At 34.3% G+C, this 24459-nt stretch overlaps 1 protein-coding gene across 2 annotated transcripts in view; it reads left to right on the forward strand.

The window, feature by feature from the left end:
* LOC136028405 (coronin-1C-A-like) overlaps positions 1–24459 on the forward strand; it is a 126364-nt gene that overhangs the window by 93743 nt on the left and 8162 nt on the right. For both annotated transcript variants that reach the window (XM_065706227.1, XM_065706228.1), the window contains exons 6-8: positions 8703–8924; positions 15110–15316; positions 20679–20834. In XM_065706227.1, the coding sequence (XP_065562299.1) occupies positions 8703–8924; positions 15110–15316; positions 20679–20834 (585 nt within the window). The remainder of the gene's footprint in view (positions 1–8702; positions 8925–15109; positions 15317–20678; positions 20835–24459) is intronic.

Consider the following 24459-nt stretch of genomic DNA (forward strand, 5'->3'; position numbering starts at 1 on the left):
AAAAAATATGCAACTCTCAATTTTTAAAATACTTTTTCTGGGGCTGAACCGCTAGTTTATCAACCCTTAAAGGAGCACAAATTAGTTGGTTCAATGCCAATTTCATACTATTTTTGTGACGGCAAGGCAAAAACCAAAGAAATTTTACATAAAAAAAAAAAATGCAACTTTCAATTTTTAAAATACTTTTTCTGGGGCTGAACCGCTAGTTTATCAACCCTTAAAGGAGCACAAATTAGTTGGTTCAATGCCAATTTCATACTATTTTTGTGACGGCAAGGCAAAAACCAAAGAAATTTTACATAAAAAAAAATATGCAACTCTCAATTTTTAAAATACTTTTTCTGGGGCTGAACCGCTAGTTTATCAACCCTTAAAGGAGCACAAATTAGTTGGTTCAATGCCAATTTCATACTCTTTTTGTGACGGCAAGGCAAAAACCAAAGAAATTTTACATAAAGAAAATATGCAACTCTCAATTTTTAAAATACTTTTTCTGGGGCTGAACCGCTAGTTTATCAACCCTTAAAGGAGCACAAATTAGTTGGTTCAATGCCAATTTCATACTATTTTTGTGACGGCAAAGCAAAAACCAAAGAAATTTTACATAAAAAAAAAATATGCAACTCTCAATTTTTAAAATACTTTTTCTGGGGCTGAACCGCTAGTTTATCAACCGTTAAAGGAGCACAAATTAGTTGGCTCAATGCCAATTTCATACTCTTTTTGTGACGGCAAGGCAAAAACCAAAGAAATTTTACATAAAGAAAATATGCAACTCTCAATTTTTAGAATACTTTTTCTGGGGCTGAACCGCTAGTTTATCAACCCTTAAAGGAGCACAAATTAGTTGGTTCAATGCCAATTTCATACTATTTTTGTGACGGCAAGGCAAAAACCAAAGAAATTTTACATAAAGAAAATATGCAACTCTCAATTTTTAAAATACTTTTTCTGGGGCTGAACCGCTAGTTTATCAACCCTTAAAGGAGCACAAATTAGTTGGTTCAATGCCAATGTCATACTATTTTTGTGACGGCAAGGCAAAAACCAAAGAAATTTTACATAAAGAAAATATGCAACTCTCAATTTTTAAAATACTTTTTCTGGGGCTGAACCGCTAGTTTATCAACCCTTAAAGGAGCACAAATTAGTTGGTTCAATGCCAATTTCTTACTATTTTTGTGACGGCAAGGCAAAAACCAAAGAAATTTTACATAAAGAAAATATGCAACTCTCAATTTTTAAAATACTTTTTCTGGGGCTGAACCGCTAGTTTATCAACCCTTAAAGGAGCACAAATTAGTAGGGTCAATGCCAATTTCTTACTATTTTTGTGACGGCAAGGCAAAAACCAAAGAAATTTTACATAAAGAAAATATGCAACTCTCAATTTTTAAAATACTTTTTCTGGGGCTGAACCGCTAGTTTATCAACCCTTAAAGGAGCACAAATTAGTTGGTTCAATGCCAATTTCATACTATTTTTGTGACGGCAAGGCAAAAACCAAAGAAATTTTACATAAAGAAAATATGCAACTCTCAATTTTTAAATACTTTTTCTGGGGCTAAATCGCTAGTTTATCAACCCTTAAAGGAGCACAAATTAGTTGGTTGAATGCCAATGTCATACTATTTGTGTGACGGCAAGGCAAAAACCAAAGAAATTTTACATAAAGAAAATATGCAACTCTCAATTTTTAAAATACTTTTTCTGGGGCTGAACCGCTAGTTTATCAACCCTTAAAGGAGCACAAATTAGTTGGTTCAATGCCAATTTCTTACTATTTTTGTGACGGCAAGGCAAAAACCAAAGAAATTTTACATAAAGAAAATATGCAACTCTCAATTTTTAAAATACTTTTTCTGGGGCTGAACCGCTAGTTTATCAACCCTTAAAGGAGCACAAATTAGTTGGTTCAATGCCAATTTCATACTATTTTTGTGACGGCAAGGCAAAAACCAAAGAAATTTTACATAAAGAAAATATGCAACTCAATTTTGTTTAAATATTTTTTCTGGAGAAGACTAGTGAAAAGATAAAATATTGGTGAAGGACATATAGAAGCCATGCAATCTTCAAAGGCAATTTCGGTTAAAACGACCATTGTTGGACAAATTTTCGTAAGAAATTCTAATTTTTTAATCGTTAAACTTGTTAACTCAGAACATGTTGAAGATAAATTGGAATGAAAAGTAACTCCAAGCCAATAAATTTTCTTTGAACAATCTGCAGCAATGCATACCTGAAAACCTTAATTTTTTAATAGATTTACCTTTGTTTGAAAATTATAAAGTTTTCAGGTAGAACTCTGTTTTCGTCAGTGTTGCCGAGCTGAACTGTGAAAATAAATAAGTGAAACTAATTAAATCAGTTTTGGCAATTCTTTTCACCCGTGAAAATTCAAGTATTAACAGTATTTTTATTCTGTAAGACATCTATGTTTTAGTGAAAATATATGACTTCGTTTTGTGCTACATGTTTTTGGCTTATTCTTTGTTGATTTGACCTGCTATATTTTAAGTTGCGGCCATATATTTTTAACTTTTTTGGCTAATTTTTCACATAAGTTATTTTTTCATGTTGGGCGCCCACTGCCACCAAAAAGTGTACAACCATATTTGGAAGTCTTTTTCATTAAAAACTGAATCCCCGATTTTTCCTAATTCTTTTAAATTTATACATTTGTTAAGTCCCCACCAAATCATTTCAAAAAGTCGTCCACATTCTTACTGTGTTGAGTACTTTAATCACTAGGTGTTACCGAGTTTCAGGCCTAATAACTAATAATGAAATACATAATTGAAAGTTAATTGCAAGCCAGAAACTCGAAGCCGTATACTAGATATCCAAGTTGCAATCAAACTTTCTTGGGCAATATAAAGAAAAAAAATAACAAAAGAAAAATAATAAAAGAAAAAAAAATAACAAAAAAAAACAAACATTGTCAAGTGAAAGTGTTGATTTCATAATTTCGTAATAAGATGATTAAGCAGTGCCGTTCTATGCAAATCGCTGCTGTTTCAGTCAAAGAAGATGTAACATTATTAATTTTCACTAATTGTAAAATGCTCCACAATATTGCAGAATGCTCTACATATACTGTAGAATGTAGAACGCTCCAAAATTGTAAAATGCTCCACAATTTTGTAGAATGCTCTACATATACTGTAGAATGTAGAACGCTCCAAAATTGTAAAATGCTCCACAATTTTGTAGAATGCTATACATATACTGTAGAATGTAGAACGCTCCAAAATTGTAAAATGCTCCACAATTTTGTAGAATGCTCTACATATACTGTAGAATGTAGAACGCTCCAAAATTGTAAAATGCTCCACAATTTTGTAGAATGCTCTACATATACTGTAGAATGTAGAACGCTCCAAAATTGTAAAATGCTCCACAATATTGTAGAATGCACTACATATCCATACTGTAGAATATAGAACGCTTCAAAATTGTAAAATGCTCCACAACATTGTAGAATGCTCTGCATATACTGTAGAATGTAGAACGCTCCAAAATTGTAAAATGCTCCACAATATTGTAGAATGCTCTACATATAGTGTAGAATGTAGAACGCTCCAAAATTATAGACTGCTCCACAATGTTGTAGAACGCCTTAAAGAATCCCAAACATTTTGAGATTCTTGATATGGAAACTTGATATGGAATTCTGATTCCTTCATTGGAAATTTTCTTGATTCTGATTCCACTTCTGATCTTTTGAAACACGACGATTCTGATTTACTGATCCCGACCCATCGTCCAATCACTTAATCAATCATATAACCATTTATAAGATAACCAATTATATAAACCAATATTATATGATAAAAAAATCTAACTTAATAATATAATATATCATGAAAAGAGAAATCACCAATGCAACAGCACAAACACACAAAAAAAAAGAGAGACAGAAGGAGAAAAGGAAGGCTGTTTTCCTAAATTAGTGATTAATATAGACCAGCACTTGAATGAGGCCTTAACTCTACTCATCCATACAATCACATAGGTCAAACAGCATAGGTCAAACAGTATATATATATATATATTATAATAATATATATATATAATATATATATATATATATATATATATATATGTGTTATATTATATAATGTAATGTAATACCGTGTAATATTATAATATTTATTTCATATATACAATATATATTATATATAAAAGTATGTATAATAATATTAATGATATAATATATTAATACGTTATTGAAATATCATATTATTTAAATAATATAATGAATTAATTATATTATATAAACAATTATATAACCATTGCGTCCTGTTTTAATACGAGTTTTTGCTGGATAAAATTTTCAAATATTAAGATGATCATCTATAATATTAATGTTTTCGTAGTATAAGTCCACCAATTGGCTAAACAAAATATAAATTGCTGGATACTGAGAACGTTGATACTTCTTGAAATTCTGCCTACTGCTTACTTACTTAACTTCTTGAAAGTATTGATACTTTGATACCTGAAATTATCATACTAAGTATCGTCGAGTCCTGTTAGAAAAGTTTTTTTTTCTACCTCTCTTTTTTGGTGTTTTAAATAATTTCTTAGATCATACTGCCTATCCATTTACCATTTTGAACAAATGAAAATACAGAAAAAATGGGATTGATATTTTCACCAAGACAGTGGCAATGAAAGCGAAAGAAAAGTAAATTTTAAATAATAATAAAAATCTTATATATTTCGGCTTCACATCCGGAAGTATTTATCACCTTACCTTAGCCCTTAGTTCCTCCTTTGCCGCCAGAGGCACCCAGGGCATCCAGAAAGAGCCGCCAAACTTACCTCATATGTGCTGCTGCCCAGATGTCTTCCCATTGGGGTCGGAGAGTCGAATTGATAAATTTCAGGTCTTGCTGGTATGTATGACGATGCCTATTTTTTGGTTTTCCTCTTCTTCGGTTCCCTCTGGTTGCCACTCGAGTACCGTTCTGGATAGTCCATCTTCCGCCATACGGACAACGTGTCGAAGTAGCGCCATATTCGTTGGTGTATGACGCCTGCTACTAGGGCCTGATGCGTGATAGAGTGAACTGTCTGGTTAGTTATGTGGTCCCTCCAGTTAACGTTCAGTATCCAGCGAAGACAGTTGCTCTCGAAAACGAGAAACTACCAACCTGTGTTTGAGAGCCAGCATGATACCGAATATGTAAAATAAGCCTTTATCAACGGAAAAAAAGAGGAATAAAATAAAAGGGACTATCCTAAAAAAAAAACAAAAAAAAAAGTCGCTATACAAAAGAAAAAGCATTAAAGAAAAAAAAAATCCAAAAACACATCACAAAACATAACACAAGGATGTCTGCTATTGTAAACGTAAATGTCTCAATTAATCTTCTAAATATGATGCTTTAAATATTTGGATTGGAACGATTTTTGTATTAATCTATTTGATTTACAATTTTCTAAAAATTTTGGTTGTGCAATTATATTACCAAGCTTTTTTAGTTAATTCGAAGATAATAAAATAGAATTGGTTTTTGCCACTCGTAGGCTATGCGTAAATAATTTCTTATGCCACACTGCCTTTTTATTCACAAATTTTAACAAATAAAAAAAAATGTTGTTATATTTTAAACAAAACAGTGGACAAAAACAGAACAAAGTTTAAATAATAAAAATCTGAATATTTCGGCTTCACATCCAGAAGCCTTTACCAAGGAAAAAAATAAAGGAGAATCCGTTATGATTTTTTTTTTTTTTGTTATGTCAAACTAATTCATTATTGTTTTAAGAATTCCCAACTGTGTAGAAGTGACTGTCCCATTAGCAATTAATTTAGCCAATTTGAACATTGAAATTTTACGAAAATTTTCAATATACGTCTTTGCTTGCTTCATTTCTTATGCTTTCTTTCCCATCTTTAGATAGCTGTGTCTTTTTTTTTCTTTTTTTTTCTTTTTTTCTAACTTCTTTCTCTAATGTTGCCTTTTTAATGACTAGAACACGAAAAGAGTCTGACAAAAATAATTTACTATGATTTCGCTAAATATCTGTCTCTTATTTTTCTATTTTCTTTTATTTGTATTTTTTTCATATCACGTCCTAGGTTTGAAAAACACATTCTTTTATGAGCTTGGAAGGTTATTTTCATTAAAAAAAAATGTTTTATTCTAACGTTGAAAAAAACAAACAGTCTAATTTGCTGTCTAGATAATGAAAAATATATTTTTTATCCCCAGCCTACACCTTTGGGAATTGACGTGTCTTAAATGTATGTTTCTTGTTTTCTGTTTTTCTTAATTGTTTTTCTGATTATTTTTTATCCGTCTGTCCTCTTTATTAATTACAACGCAAAAATCGTCTGTGGAAAATAATTTACCGGTGAGACTAGACAGTTTCTTTGTCAACTCCAATGACGCGTAGTATTTCAAACGTCAAACAGGACCATTTATCTTCCCAATGGAATTGTTTTCTTTTATTTTAAAATCAAAAGTTGATAAAAGTCTGGCAGAAATATAAAGGATGATGCAGTAATAGCATTTACTTCTACGGACTATTCCGTAGATCTACGGAATTCGATGTCTGTCTATGGACAAATGAACACAGTTATGGAATATCTGCAGAAAAGCGTGAATCCTATTGAAAATGTCATTTTCACCCTTCCCTCATAGTATTTACCCCAAATCATAAGAGAATCCTGTTACAAAGTCTACTTTTTGGTTTACGCTGTCAGGTAGTTTTGGAAAATTTTGGTGCCCAGCAAATGAGAGAAAAGGCTTAAATCTGGGTGAAATTTCAATCTTGTACCTGTAAATGATTGGGAAGAAAAGGTTTTGCTGGGTTTTTGGTTTATGTACTTGGACCATGAGACTTTTGTTGTACTTAGGTGGCTTCCGCTGAATGCTACTAAATCCGAGACGCCATCTACGGATTTCCTGATGAAAACTTCCAGCGAAAATGAATTACAAAAAAGGGGTAGTTGAAACATTGCGTATCAGTGAAATTCAGGGTACATAGAAAGTATTGGGCCTGCAGCAATAGACGTGTGAAACGGCTAGACAGACGTTGTGTTTTCTGCCAGGGTTTTAAGAACTTGCGTATATTTAAGAGTGGAGGATATTAAACAAGATTCAATGCGAACTCTATTGAACCCTATCATCGCAGGACAGTTGATTGATCTCTGTCTGGTCCGAAGTGTGACCACTGCTACCGCAGGATCTGTGATTGGATGGAAACTATGCATAAGCGCCTCCAACTAATCAAACAAAAGGAAGAGAAATTTGCTGGGTAGAATAAAAGCTGTAATTTGAAATTAATTGTCAAGGACTGGCAGAAGTAATTAGTAAAAAGAAAAGAAAAGTGTATAGAAAGGAGGGTTAGGCCTACCGAGCTGAGTTCCTAGCTGACAAATGAGGATCAAAGGCCTCTGCTACTGTAGGGGAGCCTGCCTGATGGAATAGTGGGTTAAAAACGGGTAGTGGGATAAGTACGGGTAGTGGTAAATAAGTACGGGTAGTGGTAAACGGGTGGTGGGATAAATAGTGGGAATTCCGTTAAAAACGGAATTCCAGACGACATGGGCTCTGCAGAGTTGTTTCTTCTACTTCGTCAGAAGGAATGCATCTACTTCTTGCTATTTCATATTTTTCATCCTTTAGAAACCGAATCAGTTTCTCTTTCCTTAAAAAATGTTTTATTTGACTTACGTATTTGTACTTTGTAGCAGGACCAGGCTTTTTTTCTGCCTCAGCAGACGTCTTAAATTCAGATGTTACGTGAGAGTTTAACTGTTGACTTCCGAGACTCATGGTCAGGATTTGGTTGACGTCTAACAGCCAATAAACAATTAGGCTCTTAGAACACTCCCGATATTTAAAATGTAGTTTGAAGATCCCCTTTTTTAGGTTTACATTGAGGGTAAGGTTAAGAAGTTTGTACAGATTAAAATAACAGACCGTCAAAAATTTTTTCTTTTTTGTTTATCGTCGGGAGTCAGGTACGAAAAGAACGCCCTTAAATGGAGAGGAAAGAGGTCAAGAAAAGATTTAAAGCAGCTTGGAATTTTATAGGAGGGAGAGAAGATTTCAATAGAATTGGGCAGATAGGCAACACACCCTGCCATGTTGGCCTTATGTGAATTTGGTGGTTAGTAGTATCTGTATACCTCATCGCCCTTATCTGCTAATAATAGGCTATATAGTCAATTTATTAATCAGGCTTAGCATTTGGTGTTTTCCTTTGTCTTTTGACGCTATCCAGTGGAATCTAATCCTTCCGGTTCACAAAATTTTTTAGTCTAATCTGTATTTCATTCTTTTAGTTTAATTAGTACAATTAAATTTCAAATTTTAAACGGTGAGTAAATTAACTATATTATTAAATTATACTTACAATTTGATTGTCTAATTAAACCGGCTAAGGTATTTTTGATAGCGGAATTATTTAAAACCCTGGAAATTATACAATACTGTGTATCTATATTTTCTTGTTTGTATGTTAGAAGCTGATGATTTACTAATAAACTAATAAATTTACTAATAAACTAATCATTTACTTTTTCATCTTCAATTTTTAAGCTGCCAAAAAATCATAATTAAAAAATAGTGCGTTTTTGATTGTATGAGTGATTGTAAATCAAAACTATTATTTTGTTTAATTATTTAAATTATATAATGTTTAATATAATGTATATTTTTTTTTCTAAATATCAGGAAGCTGATGGACACGAAGGGAACAAGACATCGAAAGCTATTTTTTTAAAGAATGGACTTGTTTTTACAACTGGCTTTAGCAAGATATCTGAAAGACAATATTCCCTGCGAGCACCCAAGCACCTCGGTGAGCCAATAATTATGGTTGAATTGGACTCAAGCAATGGTGTTATGTTTCCCCTTTATGACCCGGATACAAATTTGGTTTACCTTTGCGGGAAGGTTTGTGAAACCCTTAATTTTTTTTTTTTTTTTTTTTTTTTTTTTTTTTTTTTTTTTTTTTTTTTTTTTTTTTTTTTTTTTTTTTTTTTTTTTTTATGTCTGTTCAGTGTTTTGAGCACTACCGCTTTAGTGTTGTAATTTTGTGATTGTTTTAAATCCTCTTCTCATTAGTGCTAAGTATAGTTACAAAATATGTGCCTAAACCATTTTTGCGAGGGCTTAGGGAGCCCCCATCCCTACAATGAATCTGCTAGTCTCAGCCCAAGTTGCTGGTGAGCAATCTGGGAGCTATCTGGGAGTATCTTGGTTTTGTTTGAGGAGGGAAGTCTGCCAAAATGAAAATCTGAATTTGTTTATAGTCATTTTCATTACGTTTTTATGAGTCGGACAAAAAATTCAGGGAGGGGGGGTCAAAAATGGTAACCCGGTAATCAATGGGTATCGAAGATGTCACTTCTTCTTGATGGTGTTTAAAGTTTGATATTATACCTAGAACTAGCCTTACTAAGTGTCGCCTCGCTTTTCTTGTCTTTTTTACTGACCTTGTCGTTTTTCTCACTAAATTATTCTTTTTTATTAATTTTTCTTAACCATAATGTTTTGCGTTATTGAATTTTTCCAAATCGTATAATAATTACTCTCATATATACAGCTAACTAAGCAGCATAATGTTTGTTGGGTAGACGGGAAAGGCCCGGATTTAGTAAAATAGCGATTCAACAAAATAAAAACCTAACACTAATTCAATCCAACCTGACAAGGGGCTGCATTAAAACTGTAAGGCATCTTTTTAATCAAGAAGACTCAAAGGCGAAAAATGCCTCCAAAGGTGACACAATGAGAACAACCACAAAAATCCCCAAATTATGTTAATGGCCAACAGATAGTATAGGCTTCATAGACACAATTTAAGGGGGAAAAAGAAGGGCATGCCACTACTTGTTGAAATCAGAGTTGTGTAATGAAGTTCAAGTTGTATGATTGTATGGTCGAAATTTCAGTCATTGGGGCAATTAATTTTGTATTACAATGTCGAAACGAGATTCGAGTAGTGTTGGGATTTAATCTTTATATGGGTATTACTCAAGTATTCTGTATTGACAAAGACGCTCACACTGATTAATAATTAGCTAATAATAATAAATCTAAGTTAAAATATTATACTGGCATGTTAATAAATTGAAAAGGGGTAGCCAATCCGGACTAGTCCCAGTTAAAGATAGAAATGGGGCCACAATTAGTGATAAGGAAAAAAGTTAAAGAAAGATGGGTGGAACACTTTGAGAATGTGCTAAACCGAGATACAGTTGCAGGAAAAGATATAGATGAAAATGAAAAAGTTTGTGATACCTTGGATGTGAAGGAAGATTTGTTTAGTGAGGAAGAATTAACGACAGTACTAAAAGGATTAAAAAATAATAAGGCTCCAGGTGCTGATAGTGTGATTAATGAGTTTCTTAAATATGGTGGCTCTGAGGTTAGGAATAAGCTACTGAAGATTATGAACATGATTTTTGAAAAAGGGGATACCCGATGATTTTAGGAAAACCTTAATTAAACCACTGTATAAGAAAGGTGACAAGAGTGAGTGTCGTAATTATCGAGGCATTAGTCCGGTCTCTGTAGGTAGCAAATTACTTAGTAATATGATACTTTTTAGACTGAGAGATGCTGTAGACAAAGTTTTAAGGGAAGAACAATGCGGTTTAAAGGTAGAGGATGTGTCGACCAAGTTTTCACTCTTAGGTTAATAATTGAGAAGTCCCATCGTTGTCAAACACCTTTGAACCTCAGTTTTATCGATTATGAGCAAGCTTTCGATTCTGTTGATAGAAGAGCGTTAACAAAGGTCTTATCGTTACCTGGTATACCAGAAAAATACATTAAAGTGATTTGTGCTATGTACGAGAATAATACTGCTGCGGTTAAGGTAGGAAATGAGGTTAGCAACTGGTTTTGTATTAAATCAGGAGTTAAGTAGGGTTGTGTTCTATCCCCCTTTATATGGATCATTTTGATGGACTTCGTCTTAAGGAGCACAGGAAATGCAATTTGAGACCACGGAATCAAATGGGGAGAAAAAACGCTCCTGGACTTAGATTATGCTGATGATTTAAGAATTTTAGATCAAAGTGTGAGCAAAATGAATGAATTTTTTAGAGGTTTTGCGAGTTCAGGGTACTAAAATAAGCTTGAAAATTAATGTCAAGAAGACTAAGTCACTAAGGCTAGGAATAAGTGAAGATGAAAAGGACGAAAAGATTGATCAGGTTGGGAGCTTCACCTACCTTGGTAGTATTATTAGTAAAGAGGGTGGGAGCAGTGAAGATTTTAAAAGCAGAATAGCTAAGGCTCAGGGTGTGTTTTCCCAGTTAAAAATAGTTTGGAAGAATAGAAAGATAAGTCTGCAAACCAAGATTAGAATATTGGAAGCTACAGTGATGACAGTGGTCAAATATGGCTCTGAAGCATGGGCGCTTCGAAAAGCAGATGAAAATTTACTAGATGTTTTCCAGAGAAATTGCCTACGGACTGTTCTGGCTACCCGGATGACTGACCGTTTTTCAAACAGTAGGTTGTACGAAAAATGTGGTTCAATCCCGCTTTCTAGGGCTATAGTGAAAGAAAGGATGAGATGGCTAGGCTACGTTCTGCGGATGAAGGATGACAGATTACCGAAGATTGTGCTGTTTGGCCAACCGTCTGGGGCTACACGGAAAGCAGGTTGCCCTTGTCTGGGTTGGGAGGATGTCATAAATAAAGATTTAAAGGAAATGGAACTTCCTGGGAGGGTGTAAAGAGGGAGGCTTTGAATAGATTAGGTTGGAGGAGGAGCGTGCGTAGCTGTGTTGGCCTCAGGCGGCTTGGTGCTGAATTGAGTTATTAGTAGTAGTAGTATAGATAAGTTATCTATTTAGCTTAGTTAATAACTATTAATAAATATAATTATTATTATTATTATTATCATAATTATATTCATTCCTTAATTTTTATTATTCTAATGAGTCCCTTATAACTAATAACCAACTAATTACTATTATAATTAGCGATGACCGGCAAAAAAAAGATAAAAGACTCTTTTGGCTAATTTAACATGCTACCGTCAACTAGATAAAATTGAGTTCCTGATACAAGCTTATTAACCTTATGGTCAAAATTTTCAAAATCTAATATTTGTAGTGTTAGTTTCGCCAAACGACGTAATGGTTGAAACATTAACGAATATAATGGTCCTGCCCCAGGAATAACTAATCTAGCCCAATATCTTATCTAACGAATAATTTAACCAGCCCGATGTCTTATCTAACGAATAACTTATCTAGCCCAAAATCTTATCTAACGAACAACTTATCTAGCCCTTTATCTTATTTAACGAATAAGTTATCTAGCCCAATATCTTATATAACGAATAACTTATCTAGCCCTTCATCTTATCTAACGAATAACTCATTTAGCTCAATATCTTATCTAACGAACAGCTTATCTAGCCCTTTATCTTATCTAACGTATAAGTTATCTAGCCCAATATCTTGTATAACGAATAACTTATTTAGCCCAATACCTTATCTAGCCCTTCATCTTATCTAACGAATAACTGATCTAAACCAATATCTTATCTAACGAACAACTTACCTAGCCCTTTATCTTATCTAATGAACAACTTATCTAGCCCTTCATCTTATCTAACCAACAACATATCTAACCTAATGTCTTATCTAACGAACAATTTATCTAGCCCTTTATCTTATCTAACGAATAACTTATCTAGCCCAATATCTTATCTAACGAACAACTTATCTAGCCTTTTATCTTATCTAACGAATAACTGATCTAGCCCAATATCTTACCAAATGAACAACTTATCTAGCCCTTTATCTTATGTAACGAATAACTTATCTAGTCCAATATCTTATCTAACGAATAACTTATCTAACCAACAATTTAACTAGCCCTTTATCGTATCTAACGAATAACTTATCTAGCCCAATATCTTATCTACCGAATAACTTATCTAATCCAATGTCTTATCTAGCGAACAATTTATCTAGCCCTTTATCTTATCTAATGAATAACTTATCACGCCCAATATCTCATCTAACGAACAACTTATCTAGCCCTTAATCTTATCTAACGAATAAGTTATCTAGCCCAATATCTAACGAATAACTTATCTAGTCCAAGACCCCGTCAGACATCAATTGCAAAAAGGGATAAAAAGCCTTAGCGTATATTGTTCAGTGAGGACTAGAGGGGTAAAAGTTAGCCCTATTCCCAAAAATTCATGACCCCTTACTCCCCCCCCCAAAAAAAAACTTTTCCACACATCTCTAATTCGATCTAGGGAACTAGGGGTACCCTTACCAAACTGCACGTAAATATCATCATTTAAGTTTATTTACAGCATGCAATCTTTATAATGGAAACCTAGCCTCCTGACTTTGGGCACAAAAAAAAGAAAAAAATATATGCTCTTGCTAGCATCCAAAAATCAACTAAGACATCTGATCTTCTCTGAGTGGGGAAATTCTTCTGCTACCCATTCTGCAGCATCACACTACAGTTTTTAGGCTAAGATTTCACCGATGTTGCTCTTTTTTTTTCAATAGAAGCTTTAATTAAAGGATATTAGCATAATTGCTTACCTTAAAAAGATAAATATGAGCTAGGAACAGCGGTGTATGTAGAGGAAGTTGCAAGGCAGGGCAACTGAAGGTATCTAGCCCTTTATCTTATCTAACAAATAACTTATCTAGCCCAATATCTTATCTGACGAACAACTTACCTAGCCCGGGGGTGGGGCTAGAAGAGCCCCACCAGTTTTTTTCTTTTCTGAATTAAAAATGGAATAGTTGTGGTCAAGTCAAGTCGTGGCTAATTGTAGAAAAAGCCAAGACAGACAGTCCAATTAAGTGGGCATCAAGTCATGGCTATTTTTCCCCCTTCATTGTCATCGTTACCATCTTTCACTTATGCTACACCTCTCGCGCATGTCACTCCACAATGCCGAACTAGAGTCAGCCTGTTTTGGGTGGGCTAGGCAACATCAGAAGTTTTAATTAAAGGATATTAGCATAATTGCTTACCTTAAAAAGACAAATATGGGCTAGAAATAGCGGTGTATGTAGAGGAAGTTGCAAGGCTATTAAAAATGAAATAGTTGTGGTCAAGTCAAGTCGTGGCTAATTGTAGAAAAAGCCAAGACAGACAGTCCAATTAAGTGGACATCAAGTTATGGCTATTTTTTTCCCCTTCATTGCCATCGTTACCATCTTTCACTTATGCTACACCTCTCGTGCATGTCACTCCACAATGCAGAACTAGAGTCAACCTGTTTTTTTTGGTGGGCTGGGCAACATCAGAAGTGTTAATTAAAGGATATTAGCATAATTGCTTACCTTAAAAAGACAAATATGGGCTAGAAATAGCGGTGTATGTAGAGGAAGTTGCAAGGCTGGGCAACTTCTGGGCACTCCTATCCTATTAGACTTTTTGCCTCGAGTGATTAGCACGCTAGACTTGAAATGCCCTTGACTGTCCGTTAGGACAGTCAAGGGTGTGACTCTGTAAGGTCAGCCAGAGTTGACCCAGCTCTATATTGGTACCCGGAGAAATCCGGGAAAGGTCAACAGTAAGAGTTTACAAAATCACAAGATCGCTGGGCCCAAAACCCCCGTTGCACTTTCTGGTTGAAGGGCCATGATATGGAAATCAGGGCTGTCGGCAGAGAATGTAAAAGTCCAGTACCCGGTTGCTTTACTTTACCTCCCGGAAAGGCGTCGAGTTTGACTGTTGGAACTAAATACAAGACGTTATTGAATTTAATAACTCACGTACATTAATTAATTTTTTAATTGGAGTAACCTTGTTGAAAAAATGGCCAATTAATTTGAATTAGTGAGAAACAGAATAAATTAAAATATTTCATTATCTCTATTCGTAAAAAAAAGAGTTGTCACTGGCTTTCAATGAAAATTCAACAAGTTGCTTTTGAAAGTTTCAAGTCCCTGACGTGTAAAAAAGTAGATTTCTAGAGACACTTTCTAACTTTCATTGAGGTTCTTTCAGGTTAGAATTAAAGCTTAATTGATTCCCGAGTCTCCTTTCATTCTAAAGAATATATTTAAGAGGGTTTGCGGTATAGGACTGCGAAGTGACATTATTCATTCATAATCTTTAACTTACAGGGCGATAGCGTTATTCGTTACTTTGAAATAACTCCAGAGGCTCCATTTGTTCATTACATTAACACATTTCAAACATCAGATCCTCAACGAGGAATTGGAATTATGCCAAAAAGAGGCTGCGATGTGTCGTCTTGTGAAATCGCACGTTTTTACAGATTAAATAACTCTGGATTGTGTCAAGTCATTAGCATGACAGTACCTCGGAAGGTAAGTACAGAGCAGTTTTTTTTTCTTTTTTACTGAATTTTTTTTTACTAACAATAAATACAGTTAGTTTTTTTTTGAATCCACATGAAAAAAAAATGAAAAATATTTAATTAAGCTAATAGATTAATGGTTAAGTAATTATAATAATAAAGTAATCAACATAAATATAAATAATAAAAATAGGCAACGTAAAAATATTATTAAAAAAATAATATAAAAATAATTATACAAAAACTGACAAAATAATAATTTAAAGATAGTTAATAAATTTGCAATACAATGAATTTTCGGGTCGTATGTAGGAATGCGTATGGAAATAGAAAAATCAAAGGAATTTGATTTTATTTATCCTTTGCAAAAGGATAAAATTTTTGAAAACGAAATAAGAGGGAACTAGAAAAAATGGAAGCTTGACATGCAGTTAAGAAAAACGGAGGGGATTAAGCTAATCGATTTAGTGTATTATTCATGATTGTTTCAAAAAAAAAATTTAAAGCCTCTTGAATAAATGCAGCTGATATAAGTTTGATCTTTTGCATTTAATGTTTTTTTTCTTATATCCTGTAACTTTTTTTAAATCATATTTCAAAATAGTAATATACCATCCGATTTTTAAGTGCCCACGCTAGCTGAATCATCCACAGAATTATTTCTCCAAAATTATTAATTATTATTCCTCAAAATTTTGAGGAATTATTTCTCAAAATTTCTTACAAAACCTAAGTATATTTCGCATCCTCCAAAGAAGTCGCTAAAAATTCTGTTTAACTTCTGTAAGATCCTAAAAGTAATGTCGTTTGGTTTTTCAAGCTTTGAGCAAAGATCAAGGGGGAATGTTGACCAGTGTGTCGGTGGCTTAACACTACAACAAGTTCAGTAGGAATGGAAATTGATTCCTCGCCTAGTTTCAAGTACGACTGCTTTTTCGGGTATTAATAGAGGGGCTAAGGTATGGAATAAGTTTGTCCCGAGTACAAAACTGACCCATTAGTAAGTTTAAATCTGAGCTAACTGTTTAAACAGGTAACTAAACTAATTAAAATAATATAAATAAATTACTTTAAATTACAATAAAATAATTGAATAATAAATTAATGATAACCAATAAACTAATAAAAAAATTACAGTAAATAATGAAAATAAATTAGGTAATAAAAATAAACTAATAACCAAATAATAACTAAATTAATAATAAACTCAATTAAACCAGAGTTAACTGAGGGATTGCTCGGCAAGTATACCTTCGAAACAGATTGAGGTTGATGGAATTAAAAATAATAATAACTGTATAAGTTTGTTTGCTTCGGGGTGGTGACATTGTGTAGTTTTATTGTGCATGAAATGCTTATGTAAGTATTTTTACGGTACACCACCCTCCTGTTTCTTATGGAATATACTCGTTTTCTTGTATTATTTTTTTCTTTTTGTTTGTAGCACACCCTCACAAGTGAGGCTTCTGGTGTGCTACCGATTGTTTTTTTCTCTTTTTTTATACTAAATTATTCTTAACGAAATTCTTTGGATCGGATTATCAAAGCAAATGAATGTCTAAATATTCTTAAAGCGTTCTATCCATTCTTCCAATCTTTCATGTTTTCCTTCGCCATGTCGCATAAGGTACTCTGTTCATCCAACCAACAGGACTGTCTACTAGCCTCCCCCCTAGCTTAATTTAATGCTTGAGATTTTGATAATTTAGATAATTGAGATTAATAATGTACATTTAAAGTAACCCCATCTTTAACCAAACGGGGATAAAATCTTCTGGTGCTCTTCTAAAATGGCATGGTTCTTCGCCTATGACTTAAGTTAACATACACATCCCCACGAAAAGACGCTTAGCTTCAGAAATGTTCCCGCCAAGCAGGGATTATCCTTGTGTCGGTCTGTCGGCCTGTCTGTCTGTCTGTCCCGGTTTTGCTACTTTAGGCACTTCCAGGTAAGCTAGGACGTTGAAATTTGGCAGACGTATCAGGAACCAGACCAGATTTAATTAGAAATTGTCGTTTCCCCGATTCGACCATCTGGGAGGGAGTGGGGGGACGGTTAAATCGGAAAATTAGAAAAAATAAGGTATTCTTAACTTACGAACGGGTGATCGGAACTTAATGAAATTTGATGTTTGGAAGTATATCGTGTCTCAGAGCTCTTACTTTAATTCTATTCACTTATTGTATCTAAATCTTATTTTAATTTTCTTGATGATAAAAACAACCACAAGTCCTAGATACGTGATTGACATAACCGGAACGGATCCGCTCTCTTTGGGGGAGTTGGGGGGGAGAGGTTAATTCTGAAAAATTAGAAAAATAAGGTATTCTTAACTTACGAAGCAGTGATCGGATCTTAATGAAATTTGATGTTTGGAAAGATAGGGCGTCTCACAGCTCTTATCTTAAATCCCGACCAGATCCGGTGACAATGGGGGGAGTTAAGGGAAGGAACCTAAAATCTTGGAAAACGCTTAGAGTGGAGGGATCGGGATAAAACTTGATGGTAAAAATAAGCGCAAATCCTAGATACGTGATTGACATAACCGGAACGAATCCGCTCTCTTAGGGGGAATGGGGGGAGGGTTAATTCTAAAAAATTAGAAAAAATTAGATATTTTTAACTTACGGAGGAGTGATCGGATCCTAATGAAATTTCATATTTAGAAGAACTTCGAAACTCAGATCTCTTATTTTAAATCCCGACCGGATCCAGTGTCATTGGGGTGGAGGGAGACCGGAAATCTCGGAAAACGCTTAAAGCGGAGAGATCAGGTTGAAACTTGGAGGGAAGAATAAGCACAAGTCCGAGATACGTGACTGACATAACCGGACCGGATCTGCTCTCTTTGGTGGAGTTGGGGGGAGGGGGGAGTAATTCGGAAAATTAGAAAAAAGAGGTATTTATAACTTGCGAACGGGTGATCAGATCTTAATGAATTAGAAGGATCATGTGCTTTAGAACTCTCATTTTAAATCCCGACCAGATCCGGTGACATTGGGGGGGAGCTGGAGGGGAAAACCGGAATTCTTGGAAAACGTGAAAATCGAGGTATCTTACGAATGGGTGATCAGATCGTAATGAAACTTTATATATATATATATATATATATATATATATATATATATATATATATATATATATATATATATATATATATATATATATATATATATATATATATATATATATATATATATATATATATATAGAATCTTATGTCTCAGATGTTCAACTTTCAATTCGAATCGGGTCCGGGGACATAGACGGTTGGAGGGGGGAAACAATAATATTGGAAACCGAAAATCTTAGAAAACGCTTAGAGTGAAGAGATCGGGATGAAACTTGATGGGAAGAATAAAAACAAGTTATAAATACGTGATTGACATAATTGGAATGGATCCGTTCTCTTTGGGGGAGCTGTGGGGTTGTTGATTTGGAAAAGTTGGAAAAATTGAGTTTTTTTTAACTTAAGAACGGGCGAACCGATTTTAATTAAATTTGGTATTTAGAAGGAACTCATGTCTCAGAGCTCTTATTTCAAATCCCGACTAGATCTGTCGAAATTGGGGGGGAGTTGGAGAGAGTAGCCAGAAATCTTGGGAAACGCTTATAAATGTCGTAGATAGGTGATTGACGTAACCGAACTGGATCCGCTCTCTTTGGGGGAGTTACGGGTTGGGTTCAGTGCTTTGGTGAGTTTGGTGCTTCTGGACGTGCTAAGACGATGAAAATTGGTAGGTGTGTCAGGGAGCTGCACAAATTGACTTGATAAAGTCGTTTTCCTCGATTCGACCCTCTGGGGGCTCAAGGGAGAGGAAAAATTAGAAAAATTGAGGTATTTTAACTTAAGAGTGGGTGATCGGATCTTAATGAATTTTGATATTTAGAAGGACGTCGTGACTCAAAGCTCTTATTTTAAATCCCGACTGGCACTAAGCCTCTGATTTTCCTTTTAAAACAATCTATTGATTCTAAGAATTTTGCTAGAGCTCATGCCATATGAGCTCTTGGCTCTTCCGACCTCGTCATAAGTGCCATATGAGCTCTTGGCTCTTGTTTTTCAAAAGGTATGCTTAAGAAGAGCCATAAGAAGACTTCGGAATTTTTTGCCCCCTAGACTTCTTCTTCTTGTTTGGATTATAATCGAGACGCTTTCGCATAATCTCATCACCTGAATTAAATTCCGTGCCCTGCAGTGTGTTGTTACAGCTAATTTCGAATTTTGGATCCCGTATTACCAAGCTGAGAAAGCAGATAGCGCAATGGTCGACGTTGTCGCTTGCAAGTCATACAAGCCCATCCCTGCACTAAGGACTAAGAACAAGGGTCAACACAGTTGACCCTAACAAGACACATAAAACTTAATAGGAAGAAGACACAATGTCAATGTGAGATCCGAAAATTTTAACAAGAATATCTAAAAAAAAATCTCAAAGCGGTCTAACTCCAACCCTCTGACAGCTTCCAGCGTGATATGGAACATGTCCCCAAAGTCTGCATTATTTTTATAGAGCTTCTCTTTTTAATCACCCCTCGAGCCATTTTAAATATTTTTGTCTTTCTTATTCTTTGATACCCAGTGTGGTGGATGTCTCTTTACCAAGTTAAATTAGGTGTTTTTATTTTAGATTTTGCATGGCACTTTACTCTGTCATGGTTTTCAGCAGATAACGGTTATGGGTGGCTGCCGATAGTAACCAAATATTAAAAACGTGTTTAAAAAGGCAACTGATAAAAACTTCCATTTCCAAGGTAAAAACTGGGAAGACTATAAAAATCCATAATCATTTATTTCAAAACTGCTTTCCTTGTCAAATACAAAATCTCCAATTTCTTGGCGCCTTTTTTTTTTTTTTTTTTTTTTTTCAGATGGCAACATTATTGCCATCTGATGACCTTCGAATCATAATGGTGAATATAGATAGCGTCGTGAAAAAAGATGCCGTTACAACATGTCAAAAAGAATATAGTTCATAAATTGACCATTTTATTGATTGGCTACGGCTGGCATGACTTTGATCACTTGCATTCCCAGGGTAACAAACTGAGAATACTAATTAGGTTATACCCAGTACCTAAACCTAAATTGGGTATACACCCATTACCTAAAATGGTATGAGTATCAAGCAGCTAGTCAGCACCACAGACGCCATCTAACGACCTAAACAAGGTATTGGGTACCAAGCAGGTACTAAGTGCTACAAGCATCATCTGCTTCTAGAAATTATCAGATAAACGACGCCTAGATACGCATTTTTTCTGTAGAGAACTTATAAAAAACTTTAAATCCATTCCATTCTTTGTGGGGGGGGGGGGGGGGTGGAAGGAAGTCTACCTGTACTTTTATTTTGATTTCTTTTTTTTATAGTCAGAGCTGTTCCAAGAAGATCTATATCCGGATACTCCAGGGGATGTTCCAGCCCTTACTTTTGATGAATGGCATGCTGGAGAAGACAAACCCCCTACGTTAATTTCCCTCAAAGGAGGGGCTGTGCCATCTTCAACCAACAAACAAGATCTTAAGGTAAGGTTCATTGAAATGTTTTGATTCTACAAATATATCTTTCTCATATAAGCCATTTGGTTATCACGATGAACACAACCAATCCAGTAAACTAGCAAAACCTTGGACACATGACTAATTAACCATGTTTCTAAAAACTTATAAAAAAAATCGATCCATAAGATTCCTCATATTGCCTCATTGCGCTCTAACTTCAACCCTCTGACAGCTTCCAACATGATATGGAAACTGTCACCAGGGTCTGCATAAAGCTAGGTATCTCTAAAACGTATGTTAGAGAATTTCTATATAATAATTTAAGTTTTCTTCTAAATTGGTGTTTCTGGATTAGGATGAATATTTAATTGAGTTGAAGGAATCAAGCGTACTCTCCCGCCTAGTCTCTGGGGATTCCTAAGGTGAGCGACTGGATTCTGCTTTTTGTATATATAATTTTATTGCCATTTTTTCCCCATTTCCTTCTTGGCCGTGGGGCCATGCGGGGAGAATATGTTGCTGTTGATTTTTTTTTGCAAATTTCGTGACAAAACCGTAATCCTAGAAACCTAAAGACAATTGATTATTGAAATATTTATTTTGGGACGTCACCTTATTTCATCATAAGACTCAAAACCAAACTACTAAACCAACTAAACTATGAAAATAAAATCAATCGAACCGTATTCCTAACGTAAACACAAATCTTATGAACCGTAATCTTATAAATGTAAACACAATTGATTATTGAAATTTTTGGTTTGGATATAACCTCATTCTCATCATAAGCCTCAAAACCAAACCAATAAGACCATGAAAATAAGGTCAATCGAACCGTAATCCTTTAAACCTAAAGACAATCGACTATTGAAATGCTTGGTTGGGACATAACCTCATTCTCATCATAAGCCTCAAAACCAAACCATAAAAACAATAAAACCATGAAAATAAGATCAATAGAACCGTAGTCCTGTAAATCTAAAGGCAATTGATTATTGAAATGTTTGTTTGGGATATAACCTCATTTCCATCTTGAGCCTCAAAACCAAACCATTAAACCAGCAAAATCATGAGAATAAGATCCATCGAACCGTAATCTTACAAACCTAAAGACAATTGATTATTGAAATTTTTTGGGACATATTCTCATTTTCATCATCAGCCTCAAAACCAAACCATTAAACCAACAAAGCCATGAAAATAAGATCAATCGAACCATGTTCCTATTAACCTAAAGACAATTGATCCTTGAAATGTTTATTTGGGACATAACCTCATTTTCATCATAAGCCTCAAAACAAAACCATAAAACCCACAAATCTGTGAAAATAGAATCAGTCGAACCATAATCTTAAAAACCTAAAGACAATTGATAATTTAAATGTTTGTTTAGTACATAACCTTTTTTTCATCATAAGCCTCCAAACCGAACCATTAAACCAACAAAACCATGAAAATAAGATCAATCGAACCATAATCCTATAAACCTAAAGATAATTGATTATCAAAATGCTTGTTTGGGACATAACCTCATTTTTATCATAAGCCTCTAAACCAAACAATTAAACCAGTAAAACCATGAAAATAAGATCCATTGAACCGTAATCTTATAAACCTAAAGACAATTGATTATTGAAATTTTTTGGGACATATTCTCATTTTCATCATCAGCCTCAAAACCAAAACATTAAACCAACAAAGCCATGAAAATAAGATCAATCGAACCATGTTCCTATTAACCTAAAGACAATTGATCCTTGAAATGTTTATTTGGGACATAACCTCATTTTCATCATAAGCCTCAAAACAAAACCATAAAACCCACAAATCTGTGAAAATAGAATCAGTCGAACCGTAATCTTAAAAACCTAAAGACAATTGATAATTTAAATGTTTGTTTGGTGCATAACCTTTTTTTCATCATAAGCCTCCAAACCGAACCATTAAACCAACAAAACCATGAAAATAAGATCAATCGAACCATAATCCTATAAACCTAAAGATAATTGATTATCAAAATGCTTGTTTGGGACATAACCTCATTTTTATCATATGCCTCTAAACCAAACAATTAAACCAGTAAAACCATGAAAATAAGATCCATTGAACCGTAATCTTATAAACCTAAAGACAATTGATTATTGAAATTTTTTGGGACATATTCTCATTTTCATCATCAGCCTCAAAACCAAACCATTAAACCAACAAAGCCATGAAAATAAGATCAATCGAACCATGTTCCTATTAACCTAAAGACAATTGATCCTTGAAATGTTTATTTGGGACATAACCTCATTTTCATCATAAGCCTCAAAACAAAACCATAAAACCCACAAATCTGTGAAAATAGAATCAGTAGAACCGTAATCTTAAAAACCTAAAGACAATTGATAATTTAAATGTTTCTTTGGTACATAACCTTTTTTTCATCATAAGCCTCCAAACCGAACCATTAAACCAACAAAACCATGAAAATAAGATCAATCGAACTATAATCCTATAAACCTAAAGATAATTGATTATCAAAATGCTTGTTTGGGACATAACCTCATTTTTATCATAAGCCTCAAAACCAAACAATTAAACCAGTAAAACCATGAAAATAAGATCAATCGAACCGTAGTCCTATAAACCTAAAGACAATCGATTATTGAAATGCTTGTTTTGGACATAACCTCATTTTCATCATAGGCCTCAAAACCGAACCCTTAAACCAACCAAACCATGAAAATAAGATCTATTGAGCCGTAATCCTATAAACTTAAAGACAATTGATTATTAGAATGTTTGTTTGGGACATAACCTCATTTTCGTCATAAGCCTCAAAACCAAACAGTTAAACCAACAAAATCATCAAAATAAGCTCAATCGAAACGTAATCCTATAAACCTAAAGAAAATGGACTATTAAAATGTTTGTTTGAGACATAAATTCATTCTTATCATAAGCCTCAAACCCAATCATTAAACTAACAAAACCATGAGAATAAGATCAATCGAACCGTAATCTAATATACCTAAAGACAATTGCCACATCCCTTAGTGTAAGGTTCTTTGGTTGCAGAGTGAGGGAGAAACCCGTATAAAGGTTCTATTTCTATGTACTTATTTAGTATGAAACTTCACAGTTCGTGGTAACGAACTGTAGGTAAAAGTGGCGCGGCACAATAATAACCGAAACTCTAAAAAACGGAATTTCTATATCAAAGATATATCGAAAGAATTGGCTGATTATGCTGATTCCAAATATGCAAGATTCGTTAAGTTCTTTGCTACATATCAAAGGCTACGGGTCTCTGAAAATTTGTCTGATTTAAAAAAAAGAAACACCCCCTAAAGGTCAGAAAATCTTAATGAAAGTAACATCATCAGACTCAGCGCACTAGAGAACCATACCGTAGAGGTTTCAAGCTCCTGTCCGCAAAAACATGGAATTTTGTGATTTTCGCCGGATGGGTTATCATGTCAAACCAATGGTGCTAGAACATCGAGAAATGACTCATTCTAACGGTAAATAAAAATTCTAGTGCCCCTTTTCAGTGACCAAAAAGATTGATGGGAAGCAAGACCACCTCCCACGCCCCCTTTTCCCCCAAATCGTCCGATCAAAATTTTGGGATAAGCATTTTATTGAGCATAGTTCAGAGGCC

This window comes from Artemia franciscana, chromosome 6 (genome assembly GCF_032884065.1).
Source record: "Artemia franciscana chromosome 6, ASM3288406v1, whole genome shotgun sequence".
Classification (NCBI taxonomy): domain Eukaryota; kingdom Metazoa; phylum Arthropoda; class Branchiopoda; order Anostraca; family Artemiidae; genus Artemia; species Artemia franciscana.